This window comes from Tympanuchus pallidicinctus, unplaced genomic scaffold (genome assembly GCF_026119805.1).
Source record: "Tympanuchus pallidicinctus isolate F22 unplaced genomic scaffold, pur_lepc_1.0 scaffold10, whole genome shotgun sequence".
In the NCBI taxonomy this organism is placed as follows: domain Eukaryota; kingdom Metazoa; phylum Chordata; class Aves; order Galliformes; family Phasianidae; genus Tympanuchus; species Tympanuchus pallidicinctus.
The window spans coordinates 932,484-952,415 of record NW_026294619.1 but is presented as its reverse complement, the minus strand read 5'-3'; the positions used below and the strand labels follow the sequence as shown (position 1 = coordinate 952,415).

The following is a 19,932-nucleotide window of genomic DNA, read 5'->3' as shown; positions in this document are numbered from 1 at the left end:
TATGCAGAAAATAACAAACAACGTGAGGAGGTGACCTTATTCTGCTCTGCTCCTATTTCAGTTAGTGCTTCTGTGAAGCCATAATGCTATGTCCAAAATGCATCTTGCTTAATAGGAGATAACAATTTCAGTTTTCTACCAAATTTCAATGATGTCAGTGAAAGATATTACTGACTACATCTACAGTGCATACCCTAGAAGAATTCCAAGCTTCTGCATCCAAATACGTGCCCCAGATAAGTCTCAGCTCCCTCCCAGGATAAAATCTAGGTCTGAATTGATCCTCTTCCATGAAGTCATGCAAAGAAAGGTAATCTCAGGAGCACGAAATCAGAGAGGTATCATGGCAGAGTCCAACAGGTACCTGATGTACGAATTTTGCCATTACACTAACATGAAAATCTCAAGAGAATCTGAAATTAAATACAGTAATAAACCATGCACTCATTTGATCATATGGCAGAGCACGAAAGCATTAGTCTTTTAGAGGCAGCAAATAGCCTCCAAAAACCATTTTCAATTCAGGAAGAGGAAAATTCAGGTCTCACAGTCTCTTGCTGCAAATACAACATGTTATTATTCATTTCAAAGTAATCATGTAATTACTGTGATCAGTCACAGAGACTTACAAGTTATTTTTAAGTAACATTTAGCAACAAGTCCCAAAAGATTGTCGAATTTAATTACAGGTTTCATCCTGAAATCCTTCACCTTGTAAATGAACTTCTGACTTGACTTCTAGACTCACTGATTTCTCACCTTTTGAATGGTACTGAGTTCTTCAGAGCAGTTGCTACATCACCAGGACTGGCTTTAGCAAGATCAGCAACTGTGACAAAGCCAGCGTTGTAAAGCATCCTTGCACGCTGTGCATTCAGCAGAGAGACTCGTACCAGGTCACAAAGCTCCCTGTGAACCCCGAAAGTGAGGCGGCTCTGGAACTGGGAGAGCAACAGCTCCATGTTGTGCCAACCCAATCGATTACAGAAAACTGTTACCATGCCTGGAACACAGAAGTTGCATCAGTCTCAACTCCACATCTGAACAGTCATCCTCTTCTCATTTCTCTTTCCCAGTACTTACAGAAACGGCCACCTAATTCATGTTTATTACAACATTCTGCTTAGGAACTGCTCTTGCAGAAGTCAATTTTATCTAGAACTAATCAGTTCATAAGTGAGGTAGAAATTCTGAACAAGACTGCTTTTTTAAAGACTCTAGTTATGCAAATACGAAATGAAACACATGCATATCCTGTAACAGGATATAAACCAAACACACTGAAGAAGAGTGGAAAAGCAATGATGAGAGGCACTAAGAGAAGGCACTCTGCAGTGACATCCTTACAAGAAGAACTTGACTTGCTCAATTTCAGTTACTGACAGCACTACAGGAGCTAGCGAAGTTCACTATAAAGATTATAGCTGCAGTCCTCAGAACATGGGAGGAGGAAAAGAGCAGGGAAAAGACAGTTTCTTACTCATAGATTGTATTTATAAGAGTATGAAAATAACTGAAAGACGCAGCACACTTCACTGCCATATTTTAACAGTAATTATAGAATACAGCTCTTTTTATCATCTCTCCTAACTATATGTCATGTCAACAGTTCATTTTACTTTCCAAATTACTCTTGATCCTGCACTTACCTACTTGATTGCTGAAAAAATGATTAACACTGGGAATAGAGAATTGTGAAACCATTATAACAAGAAGTTATTTATACTATCAAAATTAATTTAAACTACTCAGCATCAGTTGGCGTGACCTTTTCATTTTGGGGCTTTGACTCATGCTGCAACCCACACATAGGGTTTCACAAGTTGAGATAAAACTATATTAGAAACTGAAGCTCCATCTACAGAGTAATGAAAGACTTGGTTTAAATAACAGAAAGAAATTATCACATGGTGAGCAGCTACCTCTACTCTTACACAGCTGTCTGAAAGAGGTTATGGTAAATATGACCTCTCTGACCTCTTGTTATTTGGTGATAAATGACCTGGAAACTATTCACTCTGATTTTAAAACTGTAAAATTATGTTTTATGATCTATTACCTTTGTAACCAGGAAAAAGCCACTCTGTCTCAGAGATCCAAGACCTAATCCATTCTGAAATGTTCTCTTTCTGATACAGTAAAGATTCAGAATTGACTTGTACGTTTTTCCACACTTAGTATCAATCAAACTTTGTTTCTGCACGTTACACAGATGGTTCCCATAGCCATTAGCATGCTTCAGCACTGCTTGATTTCACCCAGCTGGCCCCATTCCCACAGCATGCACCAGGGTTCCATCTTAAAGCAGGGGCAGCCACAGATAAAGCTATAAATTTGGAAGTGGTTTTAGAAGACTGCTTGTTGCTATACACTGTGACTCTTATCTCCTTACCTGGAAGGAAAGAAAATAGACTACCTGAAGTTTCCTGCTGAGTTTTTGCACACAAAACTCACCTGCATAGGTGGCAGCAGACTGCTGTAAGGACTGAAGTTGGCCACGACTACAACCATATTTGTTGGTCATATCTTTTAAGGGAACTTCACTGATCAAATCCAGGAGGGCAAGACTGGTGAAAAATCTAAAGAATAAAAAAAAAAAGCATCCTCAGAGATCATCATCCAGGTCACATTAGAGTACTCTGTGAATAGGATAGACAGAGTAGTACTATAGCATAGCACAATAAAGAAACACAGAAGTTGGCTTCCAAATAACACGACACAAACATCTTCTGGCAGTGCGTTTTTGGTACAGAGCACACTGAGCCCATGGTGTCTGTAGATATATCTGATCTGATCAGGTCAGTCAGCAAGAAAACCACTCCCTGAAAACAAAGAATCTATCAATTCTTCAAGCTACAGACTCCTGTCTTTGCACATTCAGATCTGTTTGTGGCTACCTTTTGTGGATGGCCATTTGTCTGTACTGTTTTTCGGTTTTAGCTGTAATTTTGCCTTTTACAGAGCGAGCCAGAAAGCCTTCTTCAATCCCCACCAGCTCAGCCACACGCTTCATTGAGGCAGGCAGCTTCTCCCATAAGCAGAAAAACTGGTACCAATCAATTGTGGTCCAATCCTCATACACTGGGGTGACCTAAGAAAACAAGATAATGCCAAAAACTATTTCGGAGAAACAGAGCAGCTCTCAGTAAACAAAAATGCAGTCTATAGAATGTGGTTGAGGCATCCCACACATAACTCAGAGGCACTGAGTCATAACCACGTACCTTGAAAAAAGTGAAAGATTTTCTAACCTAGTTTTTTAATATTTGTACTGATTAGATATGAGATATGATACGATTCATGTGGGTATTCTAACAATGAAAGAACTTGGATTCTTTGCCAGATTGCTCCATAAATCTGAGCCACTGTAAGATTTTTTAAGTAGTGTTTTTATTCTCTTTTAACAGAAGTGACAGATTATCTATCAGCCTCTTAGAACCACATACTGCCATAACACCTGATAAAGTAGGGAACACAGGTTTTGCCAGTAATTATTGAACCTTACCTTTACCTTGAGGACACTAAGTCTCAACTATTACTTACACTAACAAAAAAAGCTATTCAAAGCTTTCACATACTTTTAGACAGAAAAACAATTCTGTTATCATTCAGTCAGCACAGTCAGTTTGAATATACGAGGGTATAACTGGGGCTGTTCAGTCTGGGGAAAAGTAGGCTGAGGGGAGACCTTATTGCTCTCTTCCAGTGTCTGAAAGGTGCTGACAGCAAGAGCAGGGCTGGCTTCTTCTCACTGGTGACAGGACGAGGGGAGATGGCCTCAAGTTGTACCAGAGGAAGTTTAGGTTAGCTATCAGGAAAAACTTATTTATAGAAAGGGTTGTTAAGAACTGGAATAGGCTCCCCATGCAGGTGGTTGAGTCACCATCCCTGGATGTGTTTAAAAACCATTTGGATGTGGTGCTCAGGGACATGATTTAGCAGGGGGTTGTTAGAGTTAGGGTAGTATGGTTAGGCTGTGGTTGGATTTGGTGATCTTTAAGGTCTGTTCCAAACTGAGCAATTCTATGATTCTATGAGGGAAAAGAACATCTCCATATCTGTATCAACATGCTGCAAGAGAAAAACAAGACATAAAAGGTGGAGACCGTGTTTAAATGTCTGCTATTGGTTGTCTTTTTGCCATTTGTTTTTAAAGAAAACCCTTATCCTAGACTAACATTTTTGTTTTAATTTAATTTTCTAAAATACAACTTGTTCAAATTCATTTTTGTAGAAGTAATACAACTCAAGCCTGAGAAATTGAAAGCATTATAGTGGATAATTCCCCTGCACCTCATAAGAAACCTGTAAAGAACAACACTGCTATTTTAAAAAAAAATCTTCAGCCTTGAAAATGAATGAACTTTGCAAGAAAGTGCTTTAGGCTGGGTTAATGGAAGCAAATCTCAATAACATTTTGCTTGAAACTGTATTTGATTTAGAATAACATCAGACAATCTGCTGCAACAAGAAAATACAAGATAAAAACAATTTTTTTTAATCATTGACTCTACCTCAGAACATCAACAGAATTCTTTTTTTTTCTTTTTCTTGTTTTAGAGGTACAAACGGAAAAATTCACTGGTGCATAGCATAAAACAGATCACTTTGCCTAGCAGGAATAGAACAAAATATTATGTGGTCTTCTAGAACTACAGAATAATGGGAAACTAGTAGGTTCTAAATAAATAAATAGATAAATAAATCCATTTCAGTCAGTAACTAGGCTAATGAATACAGCTAAAATATTCCCAACATCCAGCCTCCCCTTGATTCCTACTTCAACAACACCTATAATGCCAAGCAGATTCTTCTCGGTGTGAACTCTTTTTTGATTAGTCTGGTAAAGAGAATATACTTTACATTTAAGGAGGCTAAGGACATCTGTGAAATCTGGGGTGATGCTTGAATGACAGGCCTCGTAGCCATGAATTCTAAGATGTTCACTGCAACTCCTCACTAATCTTGACAGGTTCATGATTTCTTCTCCAAAGGTCTCAAATAGCAGTTTTCAAGTGCATATGCACATAACTCTTGACAAACTCAAAGGATTTAGCACACTCCTTCCTTTCGCCCTGGCAGGATCATCAAGCAAATAAACTCTATCAGAGATAAATGAACCCACAAGCATCCCACTCACAGGACAAAAAAAATCACAGAGTTCTCAGAGACTTTTTGTGGGCAAAATAGATGCTAAACCCTCCAGTGTTTTCTGAGCCTCCAGATTCCAAACACAAATCAAAACCAATTAGTGTAATCATCTTCAAATGTCTCAGAAAAATTGCAAGTATTCCACCCCTAAACCTTACAAACTTCTGACATCTTTAGAAGTCAGGGGTGATAAAAATGGGCTTATATGGATATGCAGCATCAGTCTACACTATGGAAACAGGTTAGCTCAGAAGGACTTTTTTCCATCAAGGATTACTCAAGCAAGGTAGAAAAAAAAACAAACAAACACGTGTCCATGGAGCCATGAATTGTTTTCTCTCAATCATTTCTTTTGATTTTAAAGTAAAAGATTCAAAACAGAGAATGAAAAACCTACCAGATAGACAATATGCAGATCATTCTCCAAAACAAAGCTTTTCATAGCTCGCTGTAGGTCGGAAAAAATTTCCATTGCTTCCGTTGGTGAAAGAGAAGATGAAAGAGTAGCAGAGCCAAGATGTGTTGGGTGAAAAATCTTTGCTGTTAAAAATAAATAAATAACACATAAATATACATTCAAGTGTAAGTTTATACCTCACATTCATATTGCAGTGTGCATGGATCTCTCCAAAAATAATGCCTCCTATTTACTTCCATGGAAACTACAACAGATACAAAGAGCACAATTATATCAGTAGATAGAGAAAATTCTCAGCTACAAAACACTACTTTTACACAGACACCACCACTAGCTGCACATTTTTGACAGCAATGAACAAGAGCCTGCATGCCATGCTTTAAAATATCTGCAGCAACGGAGGTGACTCACTGTCACCACTGCTGAAACCACCACCCACTGCCCCACTGTGCACATCCACATCCAAGCACATCCACTGCTTGATCCCCAGAAACATTCAGCAAGCGTTAAGGAATGTCAATGGGTGCCATTTTTTCTGTGTGGAGGAATTCAGTGACACGCATTTGCTTCACACACACTTCCATGTCAGTGGCCATTTTTCAGACTGCTCCTCTGCTGCCCTCTGTCACACGGCAGCAGCATGTAATGGAATAATGGTGGGAAGGTTAAACCTCTACTGCCATGTTACCAACATCTGTCTCTGCCATCACAGGCCAACATAATAAAATAGGAAGCATAACTTTTCAGAGCAGGCATCATATTTTACAGATTCTATTAACTTTTTCCAACTGTTTTTTCAAAAAGAAATGGAGTACTGCTCCACATTGAAGGCAGGAAATTAGAAACAATAAATTAAGATATTTTCTAGAGCCTACCCTAGGTTTTTTTAGAGGCCAGATCACAAGTTTCGATCCCTCTAACTACTGAGAATAACACTTATGGCAGCTATTTTAACAAAAAGCATCACAATTCCAGCTGACATTCTGCCTAGGAGTTAATGGACTTTCCTTTCTTGAGAGCATCAAGTACATCATCTTTCCTTAATAAAAGACATACAATCAAATTGTAACGTGGATTCTATTACTGTAAAGAGTCTCATCTGAAGCCCATCTTAAGAACATTGCCCAAATAAGGAGAAAGTACAAACTAATGCAACAAACAGTTCTAGTACAGTACTTCACTCACTCATAATGTACCAGTTCTTCTTCAGAAAAAATTAAAATTAGAGTCTATAATTCATCTGCACAAATCCTGCAGTAAACGTTCACCATTTTTAAAGATAGCTGAGAAACCTGTAGATTAGAATGTATCAGTCTTAAGGGCGATGTGCAGAGGCCTTCCAAGAACTCAGGATGCAAAAATGTTTAAGCAGGTATGAAGACACTTCCTTGAAAGCTAAAATCTTCTTGACACCGTTAAAAAAAACAAATGCATCCGACATTTACTCATCTGCAAAAGGTACACTGGTTGAAAACTGCTAACTGCAATCACTAGTAAGAAAAAGAATGCAGAACAACAGGGTTACCTTTCTTATCATTGGCACATTCCAGAATCTGAATGAATTCATTCTCCAGCAGCCATGCTATACAAGCTTCAATAGGTCCTTTCTGCACTTTGTCTTGTTCTTTCTCATTTTCTCGCTTGTTCTCTTTCAAGCTGGATGCAAGAAGAGTGCAAGAGGCATAGGTCTGCACATCATCTGGAGTGCTGGCAACTCCACTCACAATGATCTGTTGAAGGAAATGACTTGCTCATCTTGTCAGAGAAACAGCAGGATAGAACACCAGATCTGAGAAAGGACTGATCCATCACCTACTCAAATTTTAAAGAACCATTACAAGAGAAGAACATGAGGCAAATTAACTGCCAACCTTTAAGAGTATCTCCTGACAAAAAGTTAGACACTTCATCAAAAAGTGAAGGACTTAATAATAACCTTATCCTAGTATTTTGAAAGTGAACATGAACAGAGTAGCAATTTAGAACTGGGACTAGATATAGGCATTTTGCTTAGATCATATTGCAATATGCATTTATCTATTTATTATGCTTAGATCATATTGCAATATGCATTTATCTATTTATTATTTGTTTTTCACATAACTGTTTTTCCCCTGTGGGTCACTTACCTATGTGCATCTTCCTTGAGACAAAAAGGTATTTCACTAAAAGCTCTCTTTCATGACTTCAGAGGATTTATTTCATGTAATAAAGTGCACCCACCAGAAAGGAGGACATCTTTAGATAGTTCTTATGTAGAAAAGTAAATTCAAATTTGGTATGGTCTGGTTAAAATTATAACCATGGAATCACAAACCAAGCTCTAAGTACAAAAGATGCTTTCATAAAAGATAGTAGGAACAGTACAGCAAAGAAGATCACTCTATTAAAATGTCTAAGCTCAGTTCAAGCCCAAAATCAACTTTGGAAAAGCAAATAAGCTCATCCAAGTGAAAAAATGAACATTTATTCCTTTTTTAATGAAGTTTCAATCATTTCTGTGTAAAAGAAGCAGATAATTTTAGGGCTGATATGGGAAAATCTTTAAGGCTCTACAAATGTTATTTAGCCTTATTCAGTCTAGCAAGCCTCAAGAACTGGTAATATACAAGCATTTCCTATTGAAGACTGACAGATTATGTTATTATGTTTGAAGGTTAAGAATTACACACAATTCTGCCTGCAGTTTGAGTATAAATAATGAAAAAGCCAAGCTTAATATCTTGCTGGAGAATTCTTAACATACAAAACAAAATGCTAAATATTGCAGCAAGCTGGCAGATTCAAATAATTTTTTTCTGAAGCTGCTTGGGTTGAAAAGGAAGAAACAAAAGAAGAAGAACGTGCACATAAAATATTTGATGGTGTCACAAAATAAACTGGCAGTGCAGGCTGTGTTCTACTTTCTCTCCACATGTCCTGTACCTCAAGTATTGCTCTTTTCATGCTAGAAGCAACACCTTCCCCTTCTCTTCTGAGCAAACAACTGCAAACAGGCTTGAGAGATCCCTGAAGTAGAGCAGTTCCTTTTGATCTTTCTGATGGCTTGCAAACCAAAATGCTCTCACCTATGTGGGAAGAAAATGAGAAGAAAAAAAATCAAAACATTAATGACATCACTGCATCTCAGTATTGAAATAGCTACATACAGGTCATTGAGGACATTGCTGGAATGGAAAGCTGCAGGCAGTTTTAAAAAAGCTGTGTAAAAATATTAAAAACCTTTTTGAGGTTTCAAAGAGTATATGGCCTTTGCTATTTAAGGACTCCAAAGATGCATAATATTTAAGAATTTAAAGCTCAGAGAAGAACAAATTTCAAACTTTCCTTAGGCAGGCTTTATCAAATCAGCTTTTACCATCTCCAGGGCTGGGGATTGCATAGATTCTCTGTGCACCTGCTTGAACCTGCTGTTGAACTACTCTTATTTCTTGTTGTGGAATTGACTGGAACAATGACACACAGTGGCATCATTCTTATTTTTTTTTCTGTGTTAAACTGTCAGAATTATTAAGTTGAAAGGATTCTCAAAAGTTAGAATAAAACATACAAGCTGCACATCACTTCAGCAGTTTGTGCTAAGTCAACCAGGTTCCATTCTCAGATATCAAAGTAATTCAGAATTCCTTTGAAGTTATTAATCTAACTATGCATTCTCTTAACTTTCATAAATATAAATCTGTATGCACACTGATCTATCCATATATGCACATACGTACACAGGCACATAAAATCTTAAGTATCCTGAATGGTTTCCACTGAAAGTATATCTGGGTATACCTTACCTAACAACATCTAATAAAGAATTTTGAAGTTACCCTGAAAATCTATGGAAGACAAAAAAAGGTGAGCTGTGAAACAAGAAGTAAAAATAATAAGCTAATGTATTTAGGAGATATTAGTACAGACCACAAGAGGGAAGTGCAATGGTTTCATAAAGCCAAGGTTTTCTTCAAACAAAACTATTACAGAGAAACTAGGTAACTAGGTCCCTAAGAGACATAGCTTTGCCAGTTGTCACAGAATAGATGAATTCTTGTCTCTGACAAAGAAGAGAGCATTAGATTTGGATTAGCTGAGCAACAAATATGTTTTATTATAAGAAGATTTAAGTGCACATAGGCTGAAAACCAAGGTAATTTTGTCAGTTGATATCTTAGTAACATTCTAGGAACATTAAGTTATGGTAAGACTATAGCCACAATAATGCTACAGTAATAAGCAAATCCAGAGCGAATGAAAACACAACTGCACAGGCACAGAATAAATACTACAAATGCACTGTAGGTTAAGTAACCATATACAACTAAATATACCTACATAAATGAACTGAGGGATGAAGGACATGCTTAGAGGATGTCTCTTTGGAATTCACTTATCCTGACAGGTGAAACTTTCGACACGTGTTGACCCTGTAACTTTTGCCATTGTTGAAAGAGGCAACATAACAAACTGCCTGTAAGCATTTTTGTGAAATCATAGCTTATTTTGATTTTAGCAATAAAGAATATCAACTCATTTCATATTTAGGTTATGATATGACCTAGAATTCTCTAGGATAACTTTGACACCTCAGCATGATAAATGTAACAAAAAAATGGATATTCACATTATGTGATAGTCACTCAAGATTTGGGTGTGGAACCCTTTCTCAAAGTGTTGCTGTGAAAATGAATCCATTAACTGCAACCTAGTAAGTAGTTTGAAAAAATAAAAGAAGCAACTGAGCTTTTTATAAGATTCCCCACTGAACATTTCAGATGAGAATAAAAGTCTAGGCTAGAACCAGATTCAATAAACACTAGACTGTTGGCTAGCCAGGCAAAAAAATACTCAATTAAAAACAGTTCAAGTTGGACATTAGGAAAAAATTCTTCTCTGAAAGAATGATTAGGCACCAGAACAAGCTGCTCAGGGAGATGGTGGAGTCATCATCCTTGGAGGTGTTCAACAACATTTAGATGTTGTAATAAGGGACATGGTTTAAGAGGGGAAATCTTGGTGGTAGGTGGAGAGAAGGACCAGATGATGTTGGAGGTCCTTTCCTACCTTGGTGACACTGTGAAAAAAGATTGTATTATGTTTTATACATAACAATGTATTCAACATATCTCTACCTGTAAGTGGAAAAGAAATAAATGTGTAACCTGGTTTCTAGTTTTGTTTACCAGTAAAACTTTACCAGTGACTTCCTGGCTAGATTCTCCCCTCTGATTACTACCCTTCACTGACAGTTCTGGCTGGCAGTGATGAATTTGATGAGAGAAGCCTAAGGGTTATCAAAAGGGACTTCAGAGGATTAGGATGGTTAGTTTTTGGAGAGGGAGTACAGAGTACAGCTTATCCCTTCAGTGGCAAGGAGGGATACTGAGAGGACCAGAAAAACCCATCTGATAAATACATAGTTTAGAGGCTGATACCACCACAGGAATTTTGGGTTTTTCTGAACATGGGGCAATTCACTCAGCACCTGGCCTGATGATTGCAGAAGGGTCTCAAAAAGAGAAACAGATCCTAGCCTAGGAGCTGGTAGAGCTCATTGACAGAACTTTAGGCTAGGTATGAAGAGGGAAGGGGATGAAACAAGGCTCACTAAGAAGTGAGTCTGGGGGAACAATGCCAGGACTGTGGGTGAGGCCAATGGCTCAGCTGAAGTGCATCTACACCAATGTAGGCAGCATGGGAAACAAACTGGAAGAGCTGGAAACTATTGTGTGGCAGGCAAACTATGACTTAGTTACCATTGCTGAAATATGGTGTGCTTGTTCCTGCAAGTGGAGTACTGCAGTGAATGGCTATAAGCTCTTCAGAAGGATAGGCAAGGAAGAAGGGGCAATGGCTTGGCTCACTATATTAGAGTATATTTCAGCGTTGTAGTGCTTGGGGCTGGGAATGCTAAGATCCAGCCTCTGTGTGTAAGGATCACAGGGAGGGCAAACAAGGCAGACATCCAGGTGGGGGTCTGTTATAGATTGCCTAACCAAGATGAAGAGACAGTCAAGGCATTCTACAGCTCCTGGCAGAAGTTGCACAATTGCCTGCGGTTGTTCTCATGGGAGACTTCAACTTCCCTGATGTATGCTGGAAATACAATGCAGCTCAGAGGAATCAGTCTAGGACATACATGTCCGACCCACAGCCTGCAAGCTGCAAGCAGCCCAGCTCAGCCTGCAATGCAGCCCGCCCACTGGCAGCAGGTCTTCCCTGCTTAGCAGGTATCTATCGCTCATACCAACCAAATGTCAGTGTGCAATCAGCTCTGCCTGGGCTGTAATCAAGACACAGGGACTGCACAGCGCAGTCCATTTTGATACATTGGCTAAACATTGGCTAAACACAGTTCTGTGATCAATTAAGAATGCGTGGCCTTGCTTCCCATTTTGATTCAGGAATTTGAGAATAGGCTTCAAGATTGTCAATATTAGTAAATTTTTGTTTGCAACTCCATTTTCATTTAACATAAATATTTTACCTGCAAGTTTTAAATGGAATGCATAGAGCTGCAATCAGATATTCAACTCAAACGTTTGATCATATCTTTTTCCAGACTTTTGTAAGCCCTAAATTACCAGAGAAAAATATCCCTCAGTTCACAGTCACAACTTATTCATGTCATCGCTTTTTGGCAGTGCATACATTTGTGAACAGCTGTCAAAGGGAAAAGTACAGGAAGAGTAAAATTTCAAAAAAAATCGCTGATGAACACTTTTGAACTCACTAAAAACTGCAACAACTGCCATCAGATTGGAAAAGGCAGCCCAAGGAAGTGGTGGAGCCACTGTTCCTGGAAGTGTTTAAAGAAAGGGTTGATGTAGTACTTAGGGACGCTATGGTTTAGTATCCAATATTGGTGGTGGACAGTTGGACTAGATGATCACAGAGTTCTTCTCCAACCTTCATGATTCTCTGATTCTATAATAATGAACATATTCACTTATTTCACTTTAGGAATATGACACTTGATGAATGCAAAAATAACCCCATCTCAATTTCTAAAATAATGTTTTTAAATTTGCATCCAATCACATATCATATTTTCAGCATGGAATTGTTTTCTTCATACTATCTGGTATGATGTTATGTTTTGCTTCTAGGAGAAAAACAATGTTGATAAACACACCGATGTTCATAGTTACTGCTAAGCAGTGTTGTACAAGAGCCAAGGCCATTCTCAGCAAAGGGCCCAAGGAGCTGGAAGGAAACAGAAGTAGGACAGCTGAGTTAAGAGATATTCCATACTATATACATCAAGTAGAAAGAGTTTAGAAGGAGGTAGGAGTTCATCTCGCTCTTCCATTGCTTAAGGGGCTAGCTGGTCAGGAGATGGTGAGCAATTGCTTTGTATATCAGTTGTTATATACATATATAAATATGTATGTTATAATCATTATCCTTTTCTCTAGCTAATCCCACTGGGAAGGTGGGGAGTGAGCAAATGACTGTGTGGTGCTCAGCCACCTTCCAGGTTAAAACACATCAGGGGAAAAAAAAGTTCTGAGACAATTCAATACTAATATGTTTGGGAGAGGGGAACCTTCATCCCAGCAGAAATTATATTTTGTCTGTCAGAAGAATTCTTATGGCACTTTTTTCCAGCTGAAGTTGCTGCCTTCCAGTCTTGTTATTCAGTGGAAGAGTAGCAGCTGGTAATGTAGCTTTATGTTCTCATTCAAAACACCACATGAAATGGGAAAAAATGGCACATTCATGAAGCTCATCATCATAATATCAACTGCTTACTGTGCAAAACAGTCACACCAGAACCGTCAAAAAAGGATACTAATTATTGTAACTTGAAGGGGAAAAAAAAATAATGTAATTTTACACCTGCCAGCTATTTTCAAATGACAAAGTCTGGAAAATTTCAAAATACAACATGCAGCTGCCTTTTTCTTCAACATAAAGAGATAGCTGATTGAGAAATAGGTCACAAAATGCCATGTTGCTATGCCATTTCAGCAAAAATAGGAAGTTAAATATAAGAACTGTTTGCTTACACAGGGCTCCAGCAAGCACCAATGAAACCATCAGCAGGGCAAATCTCACTTTCTTCTTCTGCTGAACTTCATATTTCAGCAGAAATGGGTTTATGCTGAACTGGATTTATACTCCTATAATGCTTTTTTTTTTTCGACTGACATCCAGAAAAAAGTTTCCACCACAAATTAAAATAGCAGGCAGGATTATTTTGTTGAGCATCAATTGGTTTCACTGTTTTCATGAAAACATCTTATCTATGAGCAACTGTCCGAATTTCCCTTGCATTACTACTTTACTACTTTCAACATCCACAAAAAGTATGTTTAGAGGAAGTTTAATAAACTCAAATCAGAACTTCAGACAACAAGAGCAGTTGTGGACTTCCTTAAATTTTAGACATGCCTATTAGCAGTTTACTTTAAATTTTCTCATTGAAACTGTAAATGTTTTAATGAACTGACCTGTATTTGAGAATTAAGACAAATGAACAGAGCTTTAGAAGATAACAAGAATTCAAAGAAGAAAATACTGCATTCTTAGAATAACTGACATGTAAATACCATAGTCAACCTCATGCAGTGAAAAGAGTCCTCTGGGAATTACAATTTTTACTCTATTAATACCAAAAAAATTCATCTCAATTAACTTGATCATACTGAATAGCAAAGAAATTCATCACGATTAGTCACTAATTGCAAAGCACTGCCCTGGATTTAATCAGGTTAACGCTGTTCTTAGAGAATGTTAATAAAGCCTCTGCTTACCCTCCGTGTCTACTCCTTTCCTGCCAGCCCTTCCAGCCATCTGTTTGTAAGTGAGAACATCCAGCAGTGTGCCACCAAACGTAGGAGTTCGTATAATTACTCTGCGTGCAGGCAAATTCACTCCAGAGGAGAGTGTGGATGTTGCTGCTAGAACTCTAATCACGCCCCGGCGAAAGGCTCCTTCAATGATGTCCCGTTCATCAAACGTGAGACCTGAAGAAGGATGACGTTTCGCAAACCCAGTAATGTAGGGATTGGATTAAAGAGCTGATGTTATTAGTCAAACAAAAGGAAGAATAAACAAACTCAATGAACGTGTGCCGTTCATTGTTAGAAACAAGAAATGCAACACTACCTCAGTTAATTTATTTCATAACCTAACTGAAACAAAATTTCCACAAAGCTCTCTTTGTGGAATTGTTAACCGACAAAAATAGTTATGAAGTAGCTTTCCTATGGTATTTGTACACATTGTAGCAAGATGAACAATTTACTACATATTTACATGTGTTGCAAGAAAATAAATAAGGAAAATAAATAAGGAAATGCAATGAAAAAAAGGAAAGTGGCTATAACGCACAGCAAGAAATTAGGATTCAGTCATTTGCTGGAATCCTACATCCTATAATCCTTCCTCATTTCCATTCTAGGTTACAGGTCTAATTTGCATCTTTCTACATTTCCTTGAGAGTTTTGGACCACATTTATTCTTCAGAAGAAAAAATTCATACTCTATAAGCATTTGGAGTTATGTCCCCTATATATTCAATGCCATAAATACTCTTCTATCTTCCGCAGTTGATTCTTTCCCTCAGTAAGTCAGCAGGTTACAATGTACTCTTACAGGTAAGAAATAAAAGATCCTGCCAGAAGCCTTGGTGGCACTCGTTTTATTTTGATTTTTGTAGTAAACTTCTTCTATTTACTCATCTACTTCATTACTACGTTGAGAAAAATTACTCTGAAATACCATAGCAGCTTTAGGAAGAATCTGAAAATCTATGGGCTGCAAATTGGTTAATTTTTTAGGTATTTCATATAAATTTTTATGTTGCACCTAGAAAGTTGCTGTTAACTAACACAGCAGAGAAGAAATTCATCATAACAATTAGTGAGTTAAGTCTTTGTTCACAATAAAAGAATTTCAAGTTCACCCCTTCCTGTATGTTGTCATAAGCTACAGAAAGCTAAAAGAAACTGGTAAATTGCTGGTAACTACAGCAGTAAGAACGCATACGACTTGACTTTTACAGAACTCAAGACCTACATATTCAGAAATACCTGCATGATGAAATGCCACTCCCCACGGTAAGGTACGTTGGAGCACAGAGTCCAGACCTGAGAGAGAGCGCCTCAGCTGATCCAGGACCTCATCTATACCTTCTCTGTCCACAACAACTGGGGAAAGGGATGAGTTTTTTGCAGAACCTTCAGAGAGAAAATATTTTTAGAAAATATTTTTCTACTAAAATTAACTTACATTAAAGTTATTACAGATACTACTACAGTCTTCAATTAAATACTTTTCTCTTACTTTCTGCCTGTTGCAAACTGTAGAATTCCCTGGCAATAATATCTGCCAGCTTCTCACACCAATTCTTGGATGGACAGAAAAGCAGGACTGAGTGGCCATCGCAAACAGTCTCGTAGCACAGGCTCACAACATGGTCTTCGTCTCCCTGAATTGAGATAAAATATTTTCAGCTCACTCTGATATCGTACGGGGTCTGTAAAGGCTGTCACTGCTCAGCTTTACAGTAGGAATCTTCTATGAAGAATTGGAAAGAGGAGCAAAGAGGAAGGAGCACTGTCCTCTTAGTTTCTGTTTTGTTTTAGAGAGTCTAGACTCCAGGATGATTATACTGTTGATGATAACCGTAACCATAAATAAATCTAAGGCTTTACATCTTGCTTTCATAAATTCGTTTCTGATCAAAGGCAACACAGTGCACAGAAAGTCACTGCAACCACCAAGTCACAGCTAACATCTGTGGGAAAGAAAAGGTGCAGATAACACAGGGATCTATTGTATGCTGTCATCTGTAAGGACAAGAGATGGCCTAGTTTTCACACCAAATAATTTAAAGGTAAAAGTACCTCTCTACTTCCCTGAGGACTTCTAAGGCCAATCGAAAGAAAAAAAAGCTCTGCCAGACAAGACTGCTTTAAACTTCAGAAGAGTTCTGAGGGAAAACATCCCTCCACAGTAACAAAGAAAGAAGACTTAACAGTTTGGCAGGTTGAACCAAAAGCATGAGGCATAGTAGTCTGAGCATGCCCAAAAAGATGCATGCTGTAAGTGCTCTTGACCAAAGAATGTGGGTATATACATGGATGTGCACAGAAAACCCTACTGTTCACACCCTGCCTTTTTGATCACAAGACTGCAGGAGAGTTCCTGCAACAAACTGCTTGGCTTGGCTAAGCCAGGTTGCTTTCCAGAAAGCAGGACATTGGAGAAAAAGGTAGGAGTAAAGAAACAAATAAAAAGCACTGAAATGTAAGCAAAAGTACGGGATCAAAGGCAAGAACTGTACATAATTGTCAGAAGTTCAATAAAGATTCATTCAAATTCAGCAGAAGTGGTGAGGTCATCAAATATTGTCCTGTGCCTCAAAATGGGCTTGGACAGGCAAGTCTGAAGGTCCAGCACCCAAGAGGATTGCCTGGTCTTATGAAAGAAGCTAACTCCCCTAAAGTGTTGAGTCACAAGCCTAGTTTAGTCCTTACCTTAATTTAGGACCCATCCAAAACAAGTAAATAAAAAAATATCTAAAAGGTTGAAATGCAACATCACATTCTCAGTACGAATACATAAAAATAAGCTTCCAGATACTCTTGTCATAAACACTTTATTTATTTTTCCCTTTTTGAGGACCCACCATGCTACTGCTGCTTGCACACAAGAAGGTGTGAGTGCTCTCAAGACATTTCTGACATTTAGCCCACCTTTTCCAATTGCCCTACTAGTATATACACACAGCAGCTCAAAGGACTGGGAAGAGAATTCACAGTTCAAAGACTCCAAATCTACAAGTAGGATAGGCACATTTCTCATCCATTTTGTTCTTCCAAATCATTATACTCATTATCCATAACTTTTTTTTTCAGTGCAGAGAAATAGTAAATACTGAAAATAGATTCAGAAGAATTAGAGTGGACACCCACCTTATAGTCATTGACAAAACTAGATCATTCAGCAGCTTAACATAAGCAGGTACAATACAGTATTTAAAGAAAATACATTTTCCCAATGATTAATGCAAATTTGTTGGGATATCTAGGAAATCTTTGTCTATGAAAATTAAGTCAATTTCAGGACACAAGGTAGAAGGGTGGCTAAGAGGGAGAACCAAGCTTGTTGTATCTATCAAGTGTTTAGAGAAAAGATCTAACTGCTTCAAATCTAACTTCTTCAAGTCAGATTCAAGAAACTTCAAGGAGTTCATGACTATTTGTTTGGATAATCAGTAACGGACAAAAATGTAGTACATTTTTCCCTTAGTGTAAGCATACAATCTATAAAATAAACAACGAAGGTGGGAATATCACCCATTAAAAAAAACTAAAAACATACCAGTAGCTGTCTTTTTAACTTCAGCTAGAGAAAAAGTCCTATGCCAAAAGCCACTGCTTAGAGTTTTGTTACCTTCAGTTGAAGTTTGGGCTGGAATTCTCGCACCAAATTCATGGAAGAGTCATAAATGTTGTTGCCAATTTTCACCCACTCCTTGAGGGGCACAGGGCGAAAATCTGTACGATACAATTCCGCATCTAACCATGAGGCTAGGAGTCCCAAGTTAGGGAGGGTAGCACTCATGCCTACTACCTGTATTCCTCCAAAACCAGGACTCGTCGTCTTTGCCTTTCTGGAAGCAGTTAAAGAAATTGAAAGTTAGTTACAAGACTAGCAAGTCTTCTGGAAAACAGCCTTCAGAAAAAAAAATGAACCCTATTTGCTTCAAGGGTCTAAAGGACAAAGCTATTTTTATAAGCTTCTTGAAAAAGATAGAAGTCACACTATGTTCTTAACAAACACATTGAAAAGATATGCATTCAATACTTTTTATCATTTTGAATCTAAACTTTATACTTCTTTAAACTGCATATTTGGAGAAACTGAAAGTAAACAACCAACTATTTGCAATTAACAAAAGCACTGAAATAAGCGAAGCCCAGTTTCCACTGCAGTGTTTCTACACTTAAATGTCTTAATTAAGATACTTCAATTTGTTTTGATTTCAGGACAAATAACACTAGACTAAGGTCTTCCTAGAGTTTGGAACCAAAGCCCTTAGTTCAGCAAAGAAGAAAGTAGCTTCAGTTCTCAGTGTCGATCAATAACTTCCACTGAAGTCAGTGGGAAGTAATGAATTCATAACAGACACGAAAACACAAACTATTAATTTAGATACCCAAGTATATATTGTAATTCAGGCTTTTAGACCCACATTATAATTCTGTGGGCTTTTTTTATGCTCCTGATCCTACATTTTAAATCTACTTGTTTGTACTGTCCATGTGTCCATATTAGTAACAAATTGAGGCTTTAAAAAACTAAAAATGTCTCATAAGTCAGTGTGAGCTCAGAGATGGCCTGAATCTGGTAACCCTGGAAGAGGTAAGATAAAGGAAACAAGACTACTCAAGAGCAAGAGTAAAAAAGCAAGACAGAAATAAGGAAGATGTGGAGAAAAAGACTCTTATCCAAGCTCTTCTAGCACTTGCTAGAACACCACATAGGTTGTCTGTTTTTCCTCCAGAGCAACTTTTTACCATGAATGATTTAAAAAAAACAATCCAATTCCAAGGCATTCTTTTTGACTGGCAGGAGACAAAAATCCACTGCAGAAATTTGTTTTGCAAAAGCTTTGCTAAGGAGCAAAAGCTCTGATACTGACAGTAGCCATCAGAGAACATTTCTTTTGGTGCAAAGACACAGATTCATACATCAGTGGGATATCCAATTAACCATTTAAGAAGCTCTCAAAAGCACTGGTCATTCTGATAATAGGTCAAGCTGGAATGACCTATTAAAAACTTTGAACAAATGGGCTCCCATTAAAAATTAAAAGTACAAAAATAAAACAAAAGGGAAAGGGTTGCATCCTTCCTGACAACAAGTGGCACGAAGGACCACTGTCCCCTTGGCCATGACAGAGATGAAGGATCTGAGTCTCAGTGTCTATATGGCAAAGGCTGAAGTATTGTGGCTTCCTAAGAACATTTCTTGATGTATCTTTTTTTCCCTGACAGATGTTTTCGCCTTCCCAGTTCTTCAATGCAAGGAAGGAAATTGAGAGTGGTCTTGCATCTATCCTGCACGTGCAAGACAACACAAGGGAAATTAAGTGTCAAAGCCACTCATGCTGATCTTTAGTATAGTGGACTCCAGAATAAGAAAAATGTCAGAAATGCTTCAATCTGGGGCACTGCTATATCCTGGAAATTAACAAGGAAAATGCTGTCTAGATGATCCAGCTGGGTGTCAGGTGCCAAAAAAGCAGTTACTCTAGAACTAATGGGGTACTGTAGGCTTACTCTAGAACTAGTATGACTCACAAGACAGGAAGCAGCTATGAAAAGCTGCCAAAATCTGAGTTTCAGTGTGCAGAAAAA

General features: G+C 38.0%; 1 protein-coding gene across 1 annotated transcript in view; it reads right to left on the bottom strand.

The window, feature by feature from the left end:
- Window positions 1–19,932, bottom strand: part of POLQ (DNA polymerase theta) — a 55,748-nt gene that overhangs the window by 26,777 nt on the left and 9,039 nt on the right. Inside the window, exons 6-15 of the mRNA XM_052665986.1 lie at window positions 17,963–18,182; window positions 15,848–15,992; window positions 15,595–15,741; window positions 14,314–14,526; window positions 8,495–8,637; window positions 7,095–7,299; window positions 5,549–5,691; window positions 2,898–3,091; window positions 2,455–2,579; window positions 760–1,003 (exon numbers count right to left, since the gene is read on the bottom strand). Of these exons, the coding sequence (XP_052521946.1) occupies window positions 760–1,003; window positions 2,455–2,579; window positions 2,898–3,091; window positions 5,549–5,691; window positions 7,095–7,299; window positions 8,495–8,637; window positions 14,314–14,526; window positions 15,595–15,741; window positions 15,848–15,992; window positions 17,963–18,182 (1,779 nt within the window). The remainder of the gene's footprint in view (window positions 1–759; window positions 1,004–2,454; window positions 2,580–2,897; window positions 3,092–5,548; window positions 5,692–7,094; window positions 7,300–8,494; window positions 8,638–14,313; window positions 14,527–15,594; window positions 15,742–15,847; window positions 15,993–17,962; window positions 18,183–19,932) is intronic.